Raw genomic sequence first — 19202 nt, 5'->3', positions numbered from 1 at the left:
GACCTTTCTTGGCAAAGTCAACAAAGTACCCTTTAGTTATGTTGCATTTTTTGCTATGCTTTTGATTTTGTATTCTTGCTAGTCTAGGTTTTGTTATTCATTTTCATTTATGGGTTTATTGACTTGATTGCTCTCTTCTTTTTTGACTCCTGTTTTTATCCTCCCCCCCCCTTTTGTTTCTTTTTCTCTTTTTTCTCTTCTTTTTTCTTTGTAAGGATGTGAATTTCTTTAGGTTTTCTGGGCTGTTCAGTGTGCTTTCACCATTAATCTTGAGGTCTTGTCTTCTATGCTATATGGCCTGTGAAGTCTTGGTGCTACAGTAAGGCGTCAGACCTAAACCCCCAAGGTGGGAGACCTGAGTCCAGGACTTTGGACCATCAGAGAACTCCCGATCCCATGGAATATTAACTGGCATGAGCTCTCCCAAAGGCCTGCATCTCAACACTAATGACCAAGCCCACCCAAAGGCCAGCAAGCTCCAGTGCCAGACACCCTACACTAGTCCTTCAGGAAAACAGGAACACAAATCTGCACATTAGCAGACAGGCTGCCCAAAGCCATACCAAATATACAGACACCCCAAAACACACTACTGGACATGCACTGCCCTTCAGAGATACAGGATCTACCTGTATCCACCGGAACACAAGCAAAAGTCCTCCCAACCAGGAAATCTTCACAAGGCACTTGTCCAACCCCACCCGTGTGGGACAGACTCCACAATTATTAAGAAGTGTGATCTTCCAGCTGACATAAAGAAGACATAAAACACAGTAAATTAAGCAAAATGAAGAAGCAGAGATACGTGTAGCAGATGAAGGAACATGGAAACACCCACAAGACAAAGAAATGAAGAGGAAATAAGCATTCTACCTGAAAAAGAATTCAGAATAATGATAGTAAAGTTGATCCAAAGTCTTGAAAATAAAATAGAGGCTCAGATAAATAGACTGGATGCACATATCAAGAAGATATGATAAACGATTTACAAGACCTAGAAGAAATGAGACAATTTGCAATGTGCAACAGAATTACTGAGATTAAAAATACACTAGGTGAAACCAATAGCAGAAAAATTGAGGGAGAAGAATGGATAAGTAATCTGGAAGATAGAATGGTGGATAAAGGAAGCAAAGCCAAATAAAGACTAAGCATAAACAAGGACCATCTTAGAGACCTCTGGGACAATATTAAGCATGCCCATATACAAATTGAAGAAGAGGACAAAAAGAAACAGTACTGAGAAAATATTTGAGGAGATTCTATTAGAAATGTCCCTAACTTTTGAAAGGAAATAGCCATTCTAGTCCGGGAAGCCCCGAGAGTCCCATACAGGACTAAGCCAAGAATAAACATGCCAAGACATACTAATCGAGCTAATGAAATTTAAACACAACAAATATTAAATGCACCAAGGGAAAATCAGCAAATGAAATTTAAACACAAAGAACAAATATTAAATGCACCAAGGGAAAAGCAGCAAATACAAGGGGATCCCTTTAAGTCTAACGGCTCATCTTTCAATAGCAACTTCAGGCCAGAAGGGAGTAGCTTGATATACTCAAGTGATGAAAGGAGAAACCCTACAACCAACATTATGCTATTGAGCAAGGTTCTCATTCCTATTTGAAGGAGAAATCAAAAGCTTACAGACAAGCAAAAGTTAAGAAACTTCAGCAACACCAAACCAGCTTTACAAAAAATATAAAGGGATGTGTCTAGAGAAGAAATACAAGAGAAAAGGCCTACAAAAAACCCCCCAACAATAAAGTAAGTGGTAATAGGATCATGCTGCTGCTGCTGCTGCTAAGTTGCTTCAGTCGTATCTGACTCTGTGCGACCCCATAGACAGCAGCCCACCAGGCTCCCCTGCCCGTGGGATTCTCCAGGCAAGAACACTGGAGTGGGTTGCCATTGCCTTCTCCAATGCATGAAAGTGAAAAGTGAATGTTAAGTCGCTCAGTTGTGTCCGACTCTTCACAACCCCATGGACTGAAGCCTACTAGGCTCCTCTGTCCATAGGATTTTCCAGGCAAGAGTACTGGAGTGGGGTGCCATTGCCTTCTCTGTAATAGGATCATACATACCAATAATTGCTTTAAATGTAAGTTGAATAAATGCTACCACCAAATCACACGGAATTACTGAATGGATACCAAAACAAGACCCCTATATATGCTGTCTACCAGAGACACAATTCAGAGGTAATGACACCTGTAGAATGAAAGTGAAAAAGATAATCATGCAAATGGAAATCAAAAGAAAGAGTAGCAATACTCAGATAAAACAGACTTTAAAATAGTTACAAGAAATAAGGAAGGACACTACATAATGATTACAGGATCAATCCAAGAATATGTGACAATTAAAAATATATATGTACTCAACATAAGAGGACCTCAATAAATAAGGCAAATGCTAACAACAATTAATGGGGAAATAGACAGTAACAAACTAATATTGGGGGACTTTAACACTTGACTCACAACAATGGATGGATCACCCAGACAGAAAATTAATAAGGTAACATGAGCTCTAATGGATACATTGGACCAGTTGAACCTAATTGGTATCCACAGGGCATTTCATCCACAAACAACAGATTTCACTTTTTCTCAAGTTCACATGGGGCTTTCTCCAGGATAGATCACCTCTTGTGTCACGAATCAAGCCAAGGTAAATTATAAAAAAATTGAAATTGTTTCAAGCATGTTTTCTGACCACAATCCTCTAAGATTAGATACCAAATACAGGAAAAAGAAAACAACAATAAGACAAAACTATAGAAACACAAAAACATGAAGACTAAACATCATACTTTGAATGAACAAGAGGTCAGTGAAGAGATAAAAGAGGAAATGAAAAACACTCATCTCAAGACTTAACAAATGCAATTAAAGCAGTGTTAAGAAGGAAATTTATCACAATACAAACGTACCTCAAGAAACAAGAAAAACATCAAATAAGCAACCTAACCTTATACTTACAGTAAGAGAAAAAGAAGAACAAAGCTCCAAAGTTACCACAAAGATCAGAGCAGAAATAAAAAGAAATGAAGGCGGCAATAGCAAAGATCAATAAAACTAACAGCTGGTTCTTAGAGAAGATAAAATTGACAAACCATTAGCCATACTCATCAAGAAAGAAAGGGATAAGACTCAAATCAATAAACTTAGAAGTGAAAAAGGAGAAGTTACAACAGACAGTGCAGAAATACAAAGGATCATAAGAGGCTACTACAAGTAAGTATATGCTAATATATTTCAAATAGACAAATTCTTAGAAAAGTATAACCTTCTATAATTGAACCAGGAAGAAATAGAAATTAAGAACAGACCAATCACAAGCATGGAAATAGAGTAGTAAAATATCTTCCAACGAACAAAAGCCCAGGGTCAGAGGGCTTCACAGGCAATTTCTACCAAAATCTTTGAGAAGAGCTAACACCTATATTTGGAGAAGGCGATAGCACCCCAGTCCAGTACTCTTGCCTGGAAATCCCATGGACAGAGGAGTCTGGTAGGCTGCAGTCCATGGGGTCGCGAAGAGTTGGACTCAACTGAACGACTTCACTTTCACTTTCCACTTTCACACATTGGAGAAGGAAATGGCAACCCACTCCAGTGTTCTTGCCTGGAGAATCCCAGGGATGGGGGAGCCTGGTGGGCTGCCGTCTATGGGGTTGCAGAGAGTCAGACACGCCTGAAGCGACTTAGCAGCAACACCTATACTGCTCAAACTTCTCCAGAAAATTGTAGAGGAAGGAAACTGAACTGAACTGAAACTAAACTGAACATACGAGGCCACCATCACCCTGAATCCATCCATAACCAAAGATGCTAGAAAAAAAAAGAAAACTACAGGCTAATATCACTTATGAACATAGATGCAAAAATCCTCAATAAAATTCCAGCAAACAGAATCCAACAGCACATCAGAAGGATCATACATTGTGATCAAGTGGACTTTATCCCAGGGATGCAAGGATTCTTCAATACATGTATATAAAACAATGTGATGCACCATATAAACAAATTGAAAGCTAGAAGTTGTATGATCATCTCAATAGATGCAGAGGAAGCTTTTGACCAAATTCAACACCCATTTATGATTAAACAAACAAAAAACCCTCTGCAGAAAGTATGTATAGTAGGATTATACCTCAACATAATAAAGGGCATATATGATAAACTCACAGCAAATATTCTCAACAGTGAAAAACTGAAAGCATTTCCTTAAGAACAAAAGGGTACCTACTCTCACCACTATTCAACATAGTTTTTGAATTCCTAGCCACAGAAATCAGAGAAGAAAAAGAAATGAATCTTTATTGAAGAAAGAAGTATTAATAAAATTCTCATTGTTTGCCGACAAAGGTGCATATAGTCAAAGCTATGGTTTTTCCAGTAGTCGTGTGCGGATGTGAGAGTTGGACCATAAAGAAGGCTGAGCGCCGAAGACTTGATGCTCTCTAACTGTGGTACTGAAGACTCTTGAAAGTCCCTTGGACAGCAAAATCAAACCAGTCAATCCTAAAGGAAATAAATCCTGAATATTTACTGGAAGGACTGAGGCTGAAGCTGAAGCTCTAGTACTTTGGCTGCCTGATGTGAAGAGCTGACTCATTAGAAAAGACCCTCATGCTGGGCAAGACTGAAGGCAGGAGGAGAAAGGGATAACAGAGGATGAGATAGTTGGATGCCATTTCTGACTCAATGGACATGAGTTTGAGCAAGCTCCAGGAGATAGTGAAGGACAGGGAAGACTGGCAGTGCTGCAGTCCATGGGGTCACAAAGAGAAATGACTGAGTGACTAAACAACAATCAGAGGTGTGAGCATTCTCTTCCTTAGAATGGAAGAGAATAATAGCAGATGAAACAACTGACAAAGGAGTAATCTCCAAAATATACAAGCAGCTCATTCAACTCACTGTCAGAAAAACAACCCAATCAAAAATTGGGCAGAAGACCTAATCAGACATTTCTCCAACGAAGACATACTGATGGCTAATAAATACATGAAAAGATGCTGAACATCACTAGTTATTAGAGAAATACAAATCAAACTACAAAGAATATCACCTCATACTGTTCAGAATGGTGAACATGAAAAAACTTACAAAGAAGAATTGCTGAAGAGGGTATGGAGAAAAGGTAACCCTCTTGCATTATTGCTGGGAATGTAAATTGATTCAGTCACTATGGAGAACGGTATGGGGATTCCTTAAAAAAAAAAAAAAAAAAAAAAAACGAGGACTAAAGCTACCATATGACCCGGCAGTCCCACTACTGGGCGTATACTCTGAGGGAACCATAATTAAAAAGACATGTACCTCAATGTTCATTGCAACATTGTTTGCAGCTAGGACATGGAAGCAATGTGGATGCCCATCAGAAGATGGATAGATAAAGAAGTTGTGGTACCTATATACAATGGAATATTACTCAACCATAAAAAGGAACACATTTGAGTCAGTGCTAATGAGGTGGATGAACCTACAGCCTATTATGCAGAGTGAACTAAATCAGAGAAAAATAAATATTATATATTAATGCGTATATATGGGGTCTAGAAAGATGGTACTGATGAACCTGTCTTTAGGACAACAGTGGACACTCAGACATAGCAGACTTGTGGACACAGGAAGGGAGAGGGGGGGACAAATTGAAGGACTGATACTGAAAGATATACATTACGGTATGTAGAATATTTAGCCAGTAGAAATTTGCTGTATGATTCAGGGATCTCAAATTTGGTGCTCTGTGTCCATCTTGATGGTTGAGATCAGGTGGGAGGTGAGAGAGAGATTAAAGAGGGAGGGAACCCATGTATACCTATGGCTGATTCATGTTGATGCATGGCAGAAACTGACAATACGATAAAGCAATTATCCTCCAAGTAAAAAATTCATTAAAATATTGTCTATTTTATCTGATACAATTATTGCTACGCCAGCTTTCTTTTGATTTCCATTTGCATGTAGTATTTTTTTTCCATCCCTTTACTTTCAGTCTGTATGTGTCCCTAGGTCTGAAGTTGGTTTCTTGTAGATAGCATAGATGCAGGTCTTATTTCAGTATTGAATCAGTCAGTCTATGTCTTTTGGTTGGAGGCGTTAATCCATTTACATTTGAAGTAATTATCAATATGTATGTCCCTGTTGCCATTTTCCTAATAGTTTTGGATTTGTTTTTGTGAATGTTTTCTTTATCTTTTGTCTGTCTAGATAAATTCCTTAGCATATGTCAGAAGGCTGGTTTCATGGTGCTTAGTTTTCTTGGCTTTTGCTTGTCTATAAACCTTTTGAATCTGAATGTAATCCTTGCTGGGTAGAGTAATGTTGGTTGTAGGTTTTTCCCTTTCATCACTTTAAATATATCCTGCAATTATCTTCTAGCCTTCAGTTTCTGCTGAAAAACCAGCTGATAAACTTATGAGGATTCCTTTGTATTATTTTCCTTTGCTCCTTTCAATATTTTTAAATTTTAATTTAGTTTTGTTGGTTTGATTAATATGTGATTCAATATATTTCTCCTTGAGTTTATCCTTTATGGAACTCTGCACTTCCTGGACTTGGTTGACTATTTTCTTTCCCATGTTAAGGATGTTCTCACTATAATCTCTTCAGATATTTTCTCAGACCCTTTCTTTTCTTCTCTAGGACTCCTATAATTCAAATGTTCTTGTGTTTAATGTTGTCCAGAGCTGTCTGATACTGTCAGACCGATTTTTTTTTTTATTCTGTTCCTTGACAATTGTTTCCACCATTCTATTAATATTTTCCAGCTCACTTATTTTTCTGCTTCAGTTAATCTGCTATAGATTCTTTTTAGGGTATTTTTCATTTCAGTTATTGTGTTGTTCATTACTATTTGTTCTTTAGTTTTTGCTTTTTAGTTCAGTCACTAAGCCGTGTCCAACTCTTTGTGATTCCATGGCTGCAGCCACCAGCTTCCCTGACCTTCACTATCTTCCTGAGTTGGCTCAAACTGATGTCCACTGAGTCAGTAATGCCATCCAACCATCTCATCTTCTGTCACCCCCTTCTGCCCTCAGTCTTTCCCACCATCAGGGTCATTGCCAGGGAATTGGTTCTTCATATCAGGTGGCCAAAGTATTGGAGCTTCAGCATCAGCATCAGTCCTTCCAATGAATATTCAGTATTGATTTCCTTTAGGATTTACTAGTTTGATCTCCTTGCTGTCCAAAGAACTCTGAAGGGTCTTCTCCAACATCACAGTTCAAAAGCATTAATTCTTTGACACTCAGCCTTCTTTATGGTCCAACTCTCACATCCGTACATGACTACTGGAAAAACCATAGCTTTGAGTATATGCACCTTTGTTGGGAAAGTGATGTCTCTGCTTTTTAATATGCTATCTAGGTTGGTCATAGCTTTTCTTCCAAGGAGCAAGTGTCTTTTAATTTCATGGCTGAAGTTAGTTTCAAGTCTGTAGTGATTTTGGAACCCAAGAAAATAAAGTAGGTCGCTGTTTCCATTTTTTCCCCATTTATTTGCCATGAAGTGATGGGACCAGATGCCATGATCTTAGGTTTTTGAATGTTGAGTTTGAAGCCAGCTTTTTCACTCTCCTCTTTCATTTTCATCAGGAGGCTCTTTAGCTCCTCTTCACTTTCTGCGATTGGGGTGGTTTCATTCTTTTATCTGAGGTTATCGATATTTCTCCCACCAATCTTGATTCCAGCTTATGATTCATTCAGCCTGGCATTTCATATGATAAACTCTGAATATAAGTTAAATAAGCAGGGTGACAATATGCATCCCTGACATACTCCTTTCCCAATTTTGAACTAGTCTGTTGTTCCATGTCTAGTTCTAACTATTACTTCTTGTCTTGCATACAGATTTCTCAGGAGGCAGGTAAGTTGGTCTGGTATTCCCATCTCTTTAGGACTATTCTAGTTTGTTGTGATCCACACAGTCAGTGGCTTTAGTCAAGCATTTTAGTCAAATGCTAAACATTTCTTGTATTTTCTTGATATGTGCCTCCATTTATTTCTGAGGTTTAGAATCATTTTTACTATCATTACTCTAAATTCTTTTTCAGTAGGTTTCCTATTTCCTCTTCATTTATTTAGTCTTGTAGATTTTTTCCTTGTTCCTTTGTCTGTACCACATTTTTTGTAATATACTTTTTTTGATGTGGGGCTGTATTCCTGTCTGGTTGGTTGTTTTGCTTGAGGTATCTGGCATTGGAGTTTGCAGGCAGTTGGGTGAAGTTGAGTCTTGGTAAGGAGATGAAAACCTCCAAAACAGCTCATACTGATTAATATTCCCTTGGGTCTGAGGTTCTTTGTTAGTACAGTGGTTTGAACTCAGCACTTCTGCCACAGGAACTCAGGCCCCACAGCAGCCTGGGAACCAAGACCCCACAAGCTGCACAATGGAAAAAAATATAAAATAAAAGGCAACAAAGAAAAAGGGAGCAGAACAATAACAAAGAATAAAAAATAAAATTAGAAGAATTTAAACATTTATTAGAAAAAACAGAAACACAAATGAAAACAACAAAGCAAAAGAGAATCAGAACAGCAATGGGAAGGAAAAGATCATGGTGGCAGGGGCAGGCATAGGCTCAGGGCCCTTGTAGTCAAAGGGGCCCAAAGGTTCAGGCTGGGAACCCAGCAGGCTTGTGATGCTGGCCCGTTTTATGTGCCGGTCATGTCCCACCTCCACTTCCCGCCCTCTACCACGTTCTACCTGGTCACGTGGGGATTCTTCCCCTACCTTAGAGGTCTGAGGTCCCCTCCCCATGCCTGGTAGTTAGCCTGGCTGTGAGGAAATGTGAACTCAGCATCCTCGTGCTCTTCCATCTTGACTCTGCCTCTGTCCTGTAACATGGGATGAACGCATTTGGCCTGGGACTGTTGAAGTGCTGGGATATCAACAGTGTTCAAAGAAGCACTTTATTTTAACTCTTGAGGGTGGAGACCTTGTTTTGCCCCTATTGACTGGCACTAAGTAAACCACTGAGTGTTGACTTTGGATGGGATGTAAGCCATTCTCAAAGTCCAACTTAATCAAGCACAAGGCTGTCATGATTATGGCACCATCTAGAAACTAAGATCCTTTATGGGTAAGTCATTCAGAGTTTTAAAATCCTGACAGGAAACAAATAGCCTTTATTTCTAACTCTGTACAGCGTATTTTGACATGCATCATAAAGTCCAATGGTAGTACAGCAATGATCCCCTTGAGTGGCTCCATGTGTGGCTACCCAGGACAAAGATATGGTCTGTGATAGCTTTTTATTTGACCTTAAATAATTGACAGTAAATAAGGGCAACTCTCAGCAGAGTTGGGTAGTTTGTAAATTGTCCTTATAGCCATAGTTTCTATTTTTAATACTTTTACCGTCCTTTTGGATGACCCCTAACCCAATCACCTCCCTCCCTGAATGCCTTCCTCCCTTCCTGCCTTCCTCCTTTCCTGTGTTTAACAAATAGTTCTTGTGCCTGCTAATAGACTAGCACTCTGCTAGATACTGACAATACGAAAAGGAATGAAAACATCTGTGGGTCCCTACTCTTAGGTTTACTGGGGAAAGGTAGTCAAATATACAAATAGATGTAAAATTATAATTGTGAAAAGTGTCATGAAGAAGAATTATATTGTGTTATGAGGAACTGTAGTCGGAGAAATCAGGGATGGTAGACCTGTGAAGTGCAACTGAGGTGAGATCTGAAGGGAGTTATGCAGAGAGACACAGGGGGAAAGCCTTTGCAACAGCTTTCCTTATCTCACCTTTGGGCACTCTGGGTCTCACGAAGCCTGGCAGAACACTGGGGACCTGATGTTGTTTGTACTGTTTGTCCACGTCAAGCCTGTCCTTTTTCCTGTCTCGTTCACTGGAAATGCGCTCTTCCTCCGTCAAGCATAGGCAATGCCTTCTGTTTGCCAAGCCTGGCTTTGCTATCAAAACAGGGCCTCTGTATACTGTGTACCCTGTCCTGGCACCTAGTGAATTCCTTCTCTCTACCCTACTTTGATTCCTCCTTTTGCCTCTGCTTGTAATGCAGCCCAAGGCTGCATTAGACCTCTTGAACCCCCACTGGAACTTCTGCTTCTTCCTCTAGCTGTCAGATCTCCAGAAGAGCACCAACCCTCTTTTCTCACTTTGCTGACTGAGTACATAATGTCTCTGTGCCTCCCTTGACTCATCTTGTGCAGAGTGCCTTACCAACGTTAGCTATTCGTAAAATTTTAGCCCCTATCCCCACTCAAACATCCAAATGCTTAGCTCTTCCAAACATTTAAAGTTTTACATTTTAATGGAATGAGTTTTGTGTTGTAATTCCTCTTTTTTGGAATTTGGAACTCTTATCCTTGCTTCTTTAGTCTTTTCTTTAGAAGCTTTGGACAGTATGATAAAATGCCTTGTTAACGCTTGCGCTAAGACTGCCAGAGATTCTTTCCAACATTGTTGAATAAGAAATGCCAGTTCCCATAGGATTAACTTTGGGCTCTAAAGGGATAGTTTTTAGAGGTCACAGGGATCCTCTAGAGATTAGATGTCATGCTTGACCTTGAAACGATTTCCAGTGAAACTGTAATTGTTTTGAGAAATCTGACTTGATATATTAAGTTACTGAAAAATTAAATAATCATTTTGAAATAAAATTATTCAAATAAACATTCTTTCAGGAGCAGCTGGACTCAGAAGATGAATTAGGCAATTGTACTGAACTGAGGTGCCAGATTCCTAAAAAAAGGGGGGGGGGACATTTATAAGAATTAACATACATTAAACAAACATGGTTCCTAGCGGGTAAGGGGAGGGAGAGATAAATTGGGAGATTGGGATTGACATGTACACATTACTATATATAAAATAGATAATTAATAAAAACCTACTGTATAGCACAGGGAACTCGATTCAGTACTCTGTAATGGCCTATATGGGAAGGTGTTGAAAGTGAAAGTATTAGTCCCTGAGTTGTGTCTGACTCTTTGCAACCCCATGGACTGCAGCCCACCAGACTCTTCTCTCCATGGAATTTTCCAGGCAAGAATACTGGAGTGGTTCCCATTCCCTTCTCCAAGGGATCTTCTTGACACCAGGACTGAACCCGGGTCTCCTGCATTGCAGGCAGATTCTTTACTGTCTGAGCCATCTGGGATATATGGGAAAGGAATTTTAAAACAAAGTGCATATATGTAAATGTATAACTGATTGACTTTGCTGTATACCTGAAATTAACATAACATTGTAACTCAACTATACTCCAATACAAATTTTAAAAAGTAAATTGTCCGTTAAAAAAAACGAATTAGCAAACTGAGACCTAATGCTGCCCTCTTCCACATACCTTGGCCATACATGTACTAATTAAAAAATGTAAAGATCTTATTTTTCTTTTATTAATTTGATTCAATTATTTTTATTACATAGTTTACAGAACCTGACATGTACTATTTAGGTATATGGAATGGAAATATTTAGGTATAGTGAATGGAAATATTCACTGTCCTTTAAGAAATTTAAGGACTAGTGTTTCAAATACCAGCTCAAACATATTTGTACATGTTTCAGGTGAATGATTTAATAGTTTATTCCAAAATGGTGTCATCAACTCATGATTCAGTTTAGAAAGACTTCCAGATAAAAATGGACATTTGAGTTGGTTTGTTTTTCCCAGTTAATCTTGGATATCATCTTAAAAATAAAAAAAGTAATTGAAAGATATAATAAATAGCATAGAATTTCCTAATAGTAATTAATAGCTGCAGGCAGAGTCGGACATGACTTAGTAACTAAACAACAACACACACATAACATAATTAAATATTAGGAGAAGCTGCCTGGCCCAAGTTCTAGGATACATATTTTAGGCACTACCCTGAATTGAAGATAGGGTTTAGTGAGAATGAGCAGATGGCTAGAATAAAGCAAGCATACTGCCCATTAGAAAGGAGTAAATCCAGCTGGGTAGATTGGTGTTGACTGAGCTCAATAGAGTCTTGATTTTGGAAAAAAACAAATGATGTGGAGCCATAATCACAGTTTTAACCACTGGCTTTTTAGAGAAATGATCTAAGGCAGCATTGAACTAATACTTGTTGAACAGCTATTATATGCCAGACACGGTTTTCAAATGCTAGATGAATGACAGCATTGCAAACAGGCCCTGTTTTTGCAATATTTCCAACTTTATAGTAAAGGTAGGATATATACATGAGTCACTGTAATACAAAGCAGAAGATAATAATTGGTCATAGGAAGTACACAGTGCTATGCAACCTCAAAAGGAAGATAGCTTCCTGGTGAAGGTGATACATGGAGAAGCAAGAGGGAGTGTTAAACACAGATATCCATTATAATAATTGGAGAACCAAGGTATAGTAATAGTTTAATGGAAATTCTGCACACATTATCATTGTAGAAACAATAAAGAGGTTTCCAGCAAAATTAACTGTTTAATAGAAAGTCATTATTCTGTGGCCAACAGAATAACAGATATTTTTATCTTTCCTGAAAATGTCATTCAAAAGTGGCTGTGAATTTAGAAACCTTTGGGAAAATGAGTTAGAAATCATTAAGAAAACAAACAGGCTCAAAATTTGAAAACTGAGTCGAAGCATCAACATAGAAGCACTCCTAGCACCATGTGTGTCTAACATCTTGTTCCGTGGTCTTCTCCTAAGTCCAAAAGATTATAGTTAGCATTTTATAATATCCATTATTTGCCAGGTACTTCATTATATTGTCTCTAATCCTTAAGACAGCCCTGAGAAGTAGATGCTAGTATCTCCATTTAAAAAATAGAAAGGGCGACTTAGGAATTTGAGTGACTTTCTTGAGATCCCAGAGCTAGTACATCGCGTAGCAGATGGTCTCCAAAGCCTGTGCTTTGCCTACTGCAAAATACTGACTAGATGGTGTAACCTGTAGAAAAAGAATAAAATGAGAGATCCATATATTGCATACAATTCCATTGTGTGTGTGTAATGAGTGTGTGTATGTATTATGTGCATATATATGATCATTCTGAACAGCAATAAATTCTTTTTAAAAATAGTTTAAAATTGCTGTAAATAATGTATATAATGTAGAACCTAAGAGTATAGGCCTATGAGTGAAGTAAAACTGCCTAACGAAATAAAAAGCCACTCATTACCGAGTTCATGAAGAAAATATAATAGTTGCTCACTTGTATTTTATCTGCTGCACTAGGTGACTTATGAAAAAGCTTTTCTTTTTTAAATATTTATTTACTTGGCTGCATTGAGTCTCTGTTGCAGGATCCTCCAGTGTGGCACACGAACTCTCTAGTTGTGGGGCATTGGCTCAGTAGTTGTAGTGTGTGGGTTTAGTTGCTTTGGTGCCCCAAAGATACACACATCCTAATCCCCACAATCTACAAATATGTTAAATTGTATGTCAAAGGGGAAAGAAGGGTGAAAATGAGATTAGAGTTGTCGGCTGATCTTGATATAAGGAGATTATCCTGGATTACCTGGGTGCACCCAGTGTAATTATGAGAGTCTTTAAATGTAGAAGAGAGCTTCAGAGTAATGTGATCTGAGAAGGACTTGACCAGCTGTTGCTGGCTTTGAAGACAAGAGGGGGATCAGATGTCGAGGAATGTGGGCAGCCTCTGGAAGCTGGAAAAGGCAAGAAAACAGATTCCCTCCTAGAGTCTCCAAAATACACACACCCCTACAACACATTGATTTTAGGTCGATGAGACCCATTCTGATAGCTAGTCTGCAGAGTTGTAAGATAATAAATTTGTATGGTTTTAAGCCACTAAGTTTGTGGTAATTTGTCATAGCTGCAATTGGAAACTAATACAGTCACTGACTCTGGATTAAGTCTTTGAGTAGCATAGCTAAATGAATATATTTTAACTTAAGCTTCACAAAAGAATAAGGACCCCAGGATGGATGCATTATTTTTTTGTTTATAGGATAATGGTAATTCTCAGAGGAAAGCATGAATTTCTGAAGTAAAATCTTTTCGATGAATTCTAAGGACAGGGAATTTTATTGTAAATATATCTAGGTCTCCTTTATATTAATTTAAATAATTAACATACATCCATACCAAATACCAGGTGGTATTTCAATATAAACCACAAACTGCCTTAATTTTCTTTTTAGTTATTTTTCTTGTCTAATGTAAACTCAATAATTTGTTAAACTCCCATGATTCCTTTTCTTTTACCCTTTAATATTAAAATTCTGAAGTATGGAAGTTGTAATGCAATCTGAACAGTAAGCTGTGCTGCTGCTGCTGCTAAGTCGCTTCAGTCGTGTCCGACTCTGCGACCGCATAGACAGCAGCCCACCAGGCTCCCCCATCCCTGGGATTCTCCAGGCAGGAACACTGGAGTGGGTTGCCATGTCCTTCTCCAGTGCAGGAAAGTGAAAAATGAAAGAAGTCGATCAGTCGTGTCTGACTCTTAGCGACCCCCTGGACTGCAGCCCACAAGGCTCCTCCATCCATGGGATTTTCCAGGCAAGAGCACTGGAGTGGGGTGCCATTGCCTTCTCTGATGGTAAGCTATGTTTAGGAGTAAAAGAAAAGATTCCAAATCTTGAAAGATACAATTAGATTTCAAATCAGTGAAGAATACCGTCTTTAGGGAATAATCGTGTGTCACGGATTTATTGGATTAGAGGATCTTTCTAACTTCTTTATGTATGGTCCCTCCTGTGTCTGACCAGTCTGATGTTAGTAGGTACATGTGGAGCAGATCTTCCCTACCCTACCCATCATGTTAATAGTTTCTGGTATGAACTTTGTGATCACAGTGGTGTTAATGGCTACCTTCCTGCTCTACCCCAACCCATGTCTTACTGGCCTAAGTGAAAAAGTTCATTTGCGGTTAATATGAGAGAAGGACCTCAGATCTTTGGCTAATTTCTGATTTCAGGAAATTAGCCCCTTTGCTGAGTTTTAAATGATTCTCAGTCTATGAGTCACAGTGTTAGGATACTCTTGAGTTGCTCAAGTGAGTTATGAATGGATCATTAACTGTGTTTTTAAATACCCTTGAAGTGGTTTGTAATAAAATTTTAATGAAATTATGTACTTTAATTGAGAACTTGTGCTTAAAGTGAACATGAAACTCAAATGAATTTTATTTATAAAGATAATTTTAGGTAATGTGAAATAATTAAGGTTATGATGATTTTTTTTTAGGTTATATGGATCTCAGAAAAGTGGCTTAATTATTTTTTTCTCATTTGAAGGTAGATAACGAGTTTATTCAGAGAAAGCAGTACTTTTGCCTGGAAAACCCCATGGATGGAGGAGCCTGGTGGGCTGCAGTCCATGGGGTCGCTAAGAGTCGGACACGACTGAGCGACTTCACTTTCACTTTTCACTTTCATGCATTGGAGAAGGAAATGGCACCCCACTCCAGTGTTCTTGCCTGGAGAATCCCAGGGACGGGGGAGCCTGGTGGGCTGCCGTCTATGGGGTCACACAGAGTCGGACACGACTGAAGCGACTTAGCAGCAGCAGCAGCAGCAACGAGTTTATTATGAGTTTATTAATCTCTATATGTTTGCAGTTGACAGCACTAAATCTGGGAAACAACCTTTTAGAAGAAGTTCCAGAAGAGATGAAATACCTTACATCCCTGAAGAAGCTCCATTTATTTAGAAATAAGATACATAGATTTGCATCTGGAGTATGTGGTAAGTTAGTCAAATAAAAGCACGTTTATAGTGTCAAAGTTAATTTCCTTATATTGAACAATTTGGAACTAAAGTGAAAAAGGAATTTTAGTCTTTTTTGGTTTGAGATATTTACACTTGAAATAGAGAATTTGGGGAACAACTTTTTTAAACTACTGGATTATATATTTCTTTACATGTAAATCTAAGAAAATAAGTAAGTGTTAAATTAATGTTAGCAAATTTTACCCTTTTCAGAATCAGGGTACACATAGACTGTCAAATCTGAGCACCCTTTTTCTGGACTGGAGAGAAAACTAGTTGAAAATCAAATCAAGAAACATCTCCACAGTTCTTGTTCTTTATACTTTTTGCACCATCTTAACTACTAAGTCACTATCTTTGTTTAAGATGTGAAGCTGCATTTGAATCAGTTCTAAAGAGGTGGATGAAACTGGAGTCTATTGTACAGAGTGAAGTAAGTCAGAAAGAAAAACACCAATATAGTATATTAGCGCATATATATGGAATTTAGAAAGATGGTAATGATGACCTTATATGCAAGACAGCAAAAGAGACACAGATGTAAAGAACAGACTTTTGGATTCTGTGGGAGAAGGCGAGGGTGGAATGATTTGAGAGAATAGCATTGAAACATGTATATTATCATATGTGAAATAGATCGCCAGTCCAGGTTCAAGGCATGAGACAGGGTGCTCAGGGCTGGTGCACTGGGATGACCCTGAGGGATGGGATGGGGAGGGAGATGGGAGGGGGCTTCAGGATGGGGGACACATATACAGCCATGACTGATTCATGTCAATGTTTGGCAAAAACCACTACAATATTGTAAAGTAATTAGCCTCCAATTAAAAAAAAAAAAAAAAGATGTGAAGCTTAACTTAATCTGGGGAGAATTTTAAAGAAAAGATATGAGGTTAAATAAATGGCATTTCTTCTTCGTGTTTCCCTTAAGCTAATAATTTCTCCATTTAATTTGACATTTTTCCTATTTAATATAGGTAGAATATGCTTAAGGATAGAACACATGACAAAGAGATCCAGATAATCTTTATAGCTTCATTAACTCATGTAAGGCACTTCACTACTTCATGTGTCCCCAAGAGTAAAATCAGAACTATAGAATAGAATTTAAGATGTCCTGTGAACTTCTGAGGCATGGGTACTGTATATTGTCATCATTATCACTGAGCAGCATTTATTAAAGGTATAATTTCATGGGGTCTCAGTTGTGGATATATAACAAAAACACAAGTAGATTCTAGTACTACCTCTTTAAAGTATTTTAAAATATTAGATCATGTGTCTTGGAGAAATATTTTTCCACAAAATAAGAACTGTAATAAACTTATTAATGGTATGTACATTATATATACAAACTTATAGATACAGGGTTCAATTATAATTTACTTGCAAAGAAAACAGTTTATAAATAAGAAAAAATTAAGAGCATGCAAAAAAGTACATAGTAATATTTATGATCTACACTGAGGGGCAAACAGGTAAAATCTGATGTATATAAATGATATTAAGCAACCTGGTTCATGCTACTTTAGGCTTCTGTAAAGAAATTTTTTCTCATGTTGCTCTTAAATTTGAGGTTTAAAAAATATATGTAATCTGTATACAGTACCCTACCCCTGAAGGTCTGTAGTTTCTCTATTTCTTGATCTGGGGCTGTCAAACTTTGAAAATCTCATGTGAGTGACATAAATTATGTTCTATGCCAGGTCTTGATTATCCAAAGGCAGAAGCAGTTTGGTGTCCAACATGTATTGCATGGTGCTGTTCTTGCCCCTCTCCCTACCCCATCAGAGTAGACTGGACCAGGGTAAGACGTGTCCCAAGCTGAGTCAGTCACATTCTCTTTCTTGGGGTTTATGACATAATCTAAAACAGTTTTTCTGGTCTGAGCTAACCACATGAACTAAGAGAAAAGTTGCAAACTGGTGACCTGCGGGATGAATCTGGTTTACAAATAGGTTGGTTCTGTTTTGTCCGCCTCTCTTAAATTTGAATTAGGGTCAAAGCCAGCTTAAAACTCAATATTAAAAAAATGAAGATCATGGCATTTGGTCCCATCATTTCACGGCAAATAGATGGGAAAAAGGTGGAAGAGTTGACAGATTTCCTCTTCTTGGGCTCCAGAATCACTGCAGCTGGTGACTGCAGCCTGGAAAATAGAAGACAGTTGCTTTTTGCCAGGAAAGCTATGACAAACCTAGACAGTGTGTTAAAAAGCAAAGACGTCATTTTGCCAAGAAAGGTCCATATAGTCAGGACTATAGTCTTTCCTGTAGTCATGTACAGATGTGAGAGCTGGACCATAAGGAAGGCAGAGCACTGAATTTGAACTGTGGTGCTGGAGAAGACTCTTGAGAGTCCCTTCCTTGTATAGCAAGGAGATCAAATCCGTCAAACTTAAAGGAAATCAACACTGAATACTCGTTGGAAGGACTGATGCTGAAGTTGAAGCTCCAATACTTTAGCTACCTGATGCAAAGAGCCAACTAATTGGAAAAGACCCTGATGCTAGGAAAGACTGAAGGCAGAAGGAGAAGAGGGCAACAGAGGATGAGATGGTTGGAGGGCATCACCGATTCAGTGGACATGAACTTGGGCAAACTCAGAGAGATGGTGAGGGACAGGGAAGCCTGGTGTGCTGCACTCCATGGGGTCGTCAAGAGTCGGACACAACTTGGCAACTGAACAACAACCCAAATTTGCAGATTAAGAGAGTTCATATAGAAGTCTGGATCTCTGGCTCTCTTTTGTTTCTCTGAGAAAGAAAGATCAGGCAACAGTGGACTCACATTCCCATGTGACACCGGTTGCTGGGCTGGCCGAAACGCGGGTCCCCGTGGCAGAAGGCACTGCTCGCCAGTCCAGTGCCCCCCTGCCAGGCGGACCCCTGCAGGCCCAGCGCTGTGCTTTGCGTTAATCTTCTCGGTTCCTGCAGGCATTTCAGTCTGAGAACTCCATCTGCTCCATAACCGTTCAAACGCAGGAGTTGTGGGACAGCTATATGGGTACATGGAAAAGTAGAGATAATATGTTTAAAAGTGAAAGGATAAGGAGTGAAGGAATGCGGGAGAGAGAGAATATAAATATGAAGCTTAGAGAAGCTATAACAAAAAATGAAACTCTATGTTCTGCAGAGATTCCCAGAGAGTATAATTGTCCAGACTTGGAGAATCTCCTGGAGAGAGACAGACTGTTAGCCTGGAGCTAGTGTGGGGGTCTCCTTGACCGTCACAACCCAGTTCAGTGATTCTGAGGGAGCATCAGAAGCCCAGGAGACCCTCTGTGACTACCAAGAGAAGTCAAAGGACTGTGTATATATTTGTACCCAACACATACAGTTGGCCCTTGAATGACACAGGCTTGAACTGTGGGTCCACTTATACCAGGGTATTTTTTCAGTGGTAAATACTGCCCTACTGCAGGTTCCCTGGTTGGTTAAATCCTGGGGTGCGGAGGAAGAACAGATGGGAGCGCCCACTAGAAGTTATAGGTGGATTTTTCCACTGG

General features: G+C 38.8%; 1 protein-coding gene across 2 annotated transcripts in view; it reads left to right on the top strand.

The window, feature by feature from the left end:
• LRRC69 (leucine rich repeat containing 69) overlaps nucleotides 1-19202 on the top strand; it is a 95474-nt gene that overhangs the window by 21744 nt on the left and 54528 nt on the right. For both annotated transcript variants that reach the window (XM_070802930.1, XM_019973815.2), the window contains exon 2: nucleotides 15545-15671. In XM_070802930.1, coding sequence (XP_070659031.1) covers nucleotides 15545-15671 — 127 coding nt within the window. The remainder of the gene's footprint in view (nucleotides 1-15544; nucleotides 15672-19202) is intronic.

This window comes from Bos indicus, chromosome 14, assembly GCF_029378745.1.
Source record: "Bos indicus isolate NIAB-ARS_2022 breed Sahiwal x Tharparkar chromosome 14, NIAB-ARS_B.indTharparkar_mat_pri_1.0, whole genome shotgun sequence".
NCBI lineage: Eukaryota > Metazoa > Chordata > Mammalia > Artiodactyla > Bovidae > Bos > Bos indicus.
The sequence above is the reverse complement of the archived record's forward strand: the minus strand, read 5'-3'. Positions and strand labels throughout refer to the sequence as shown.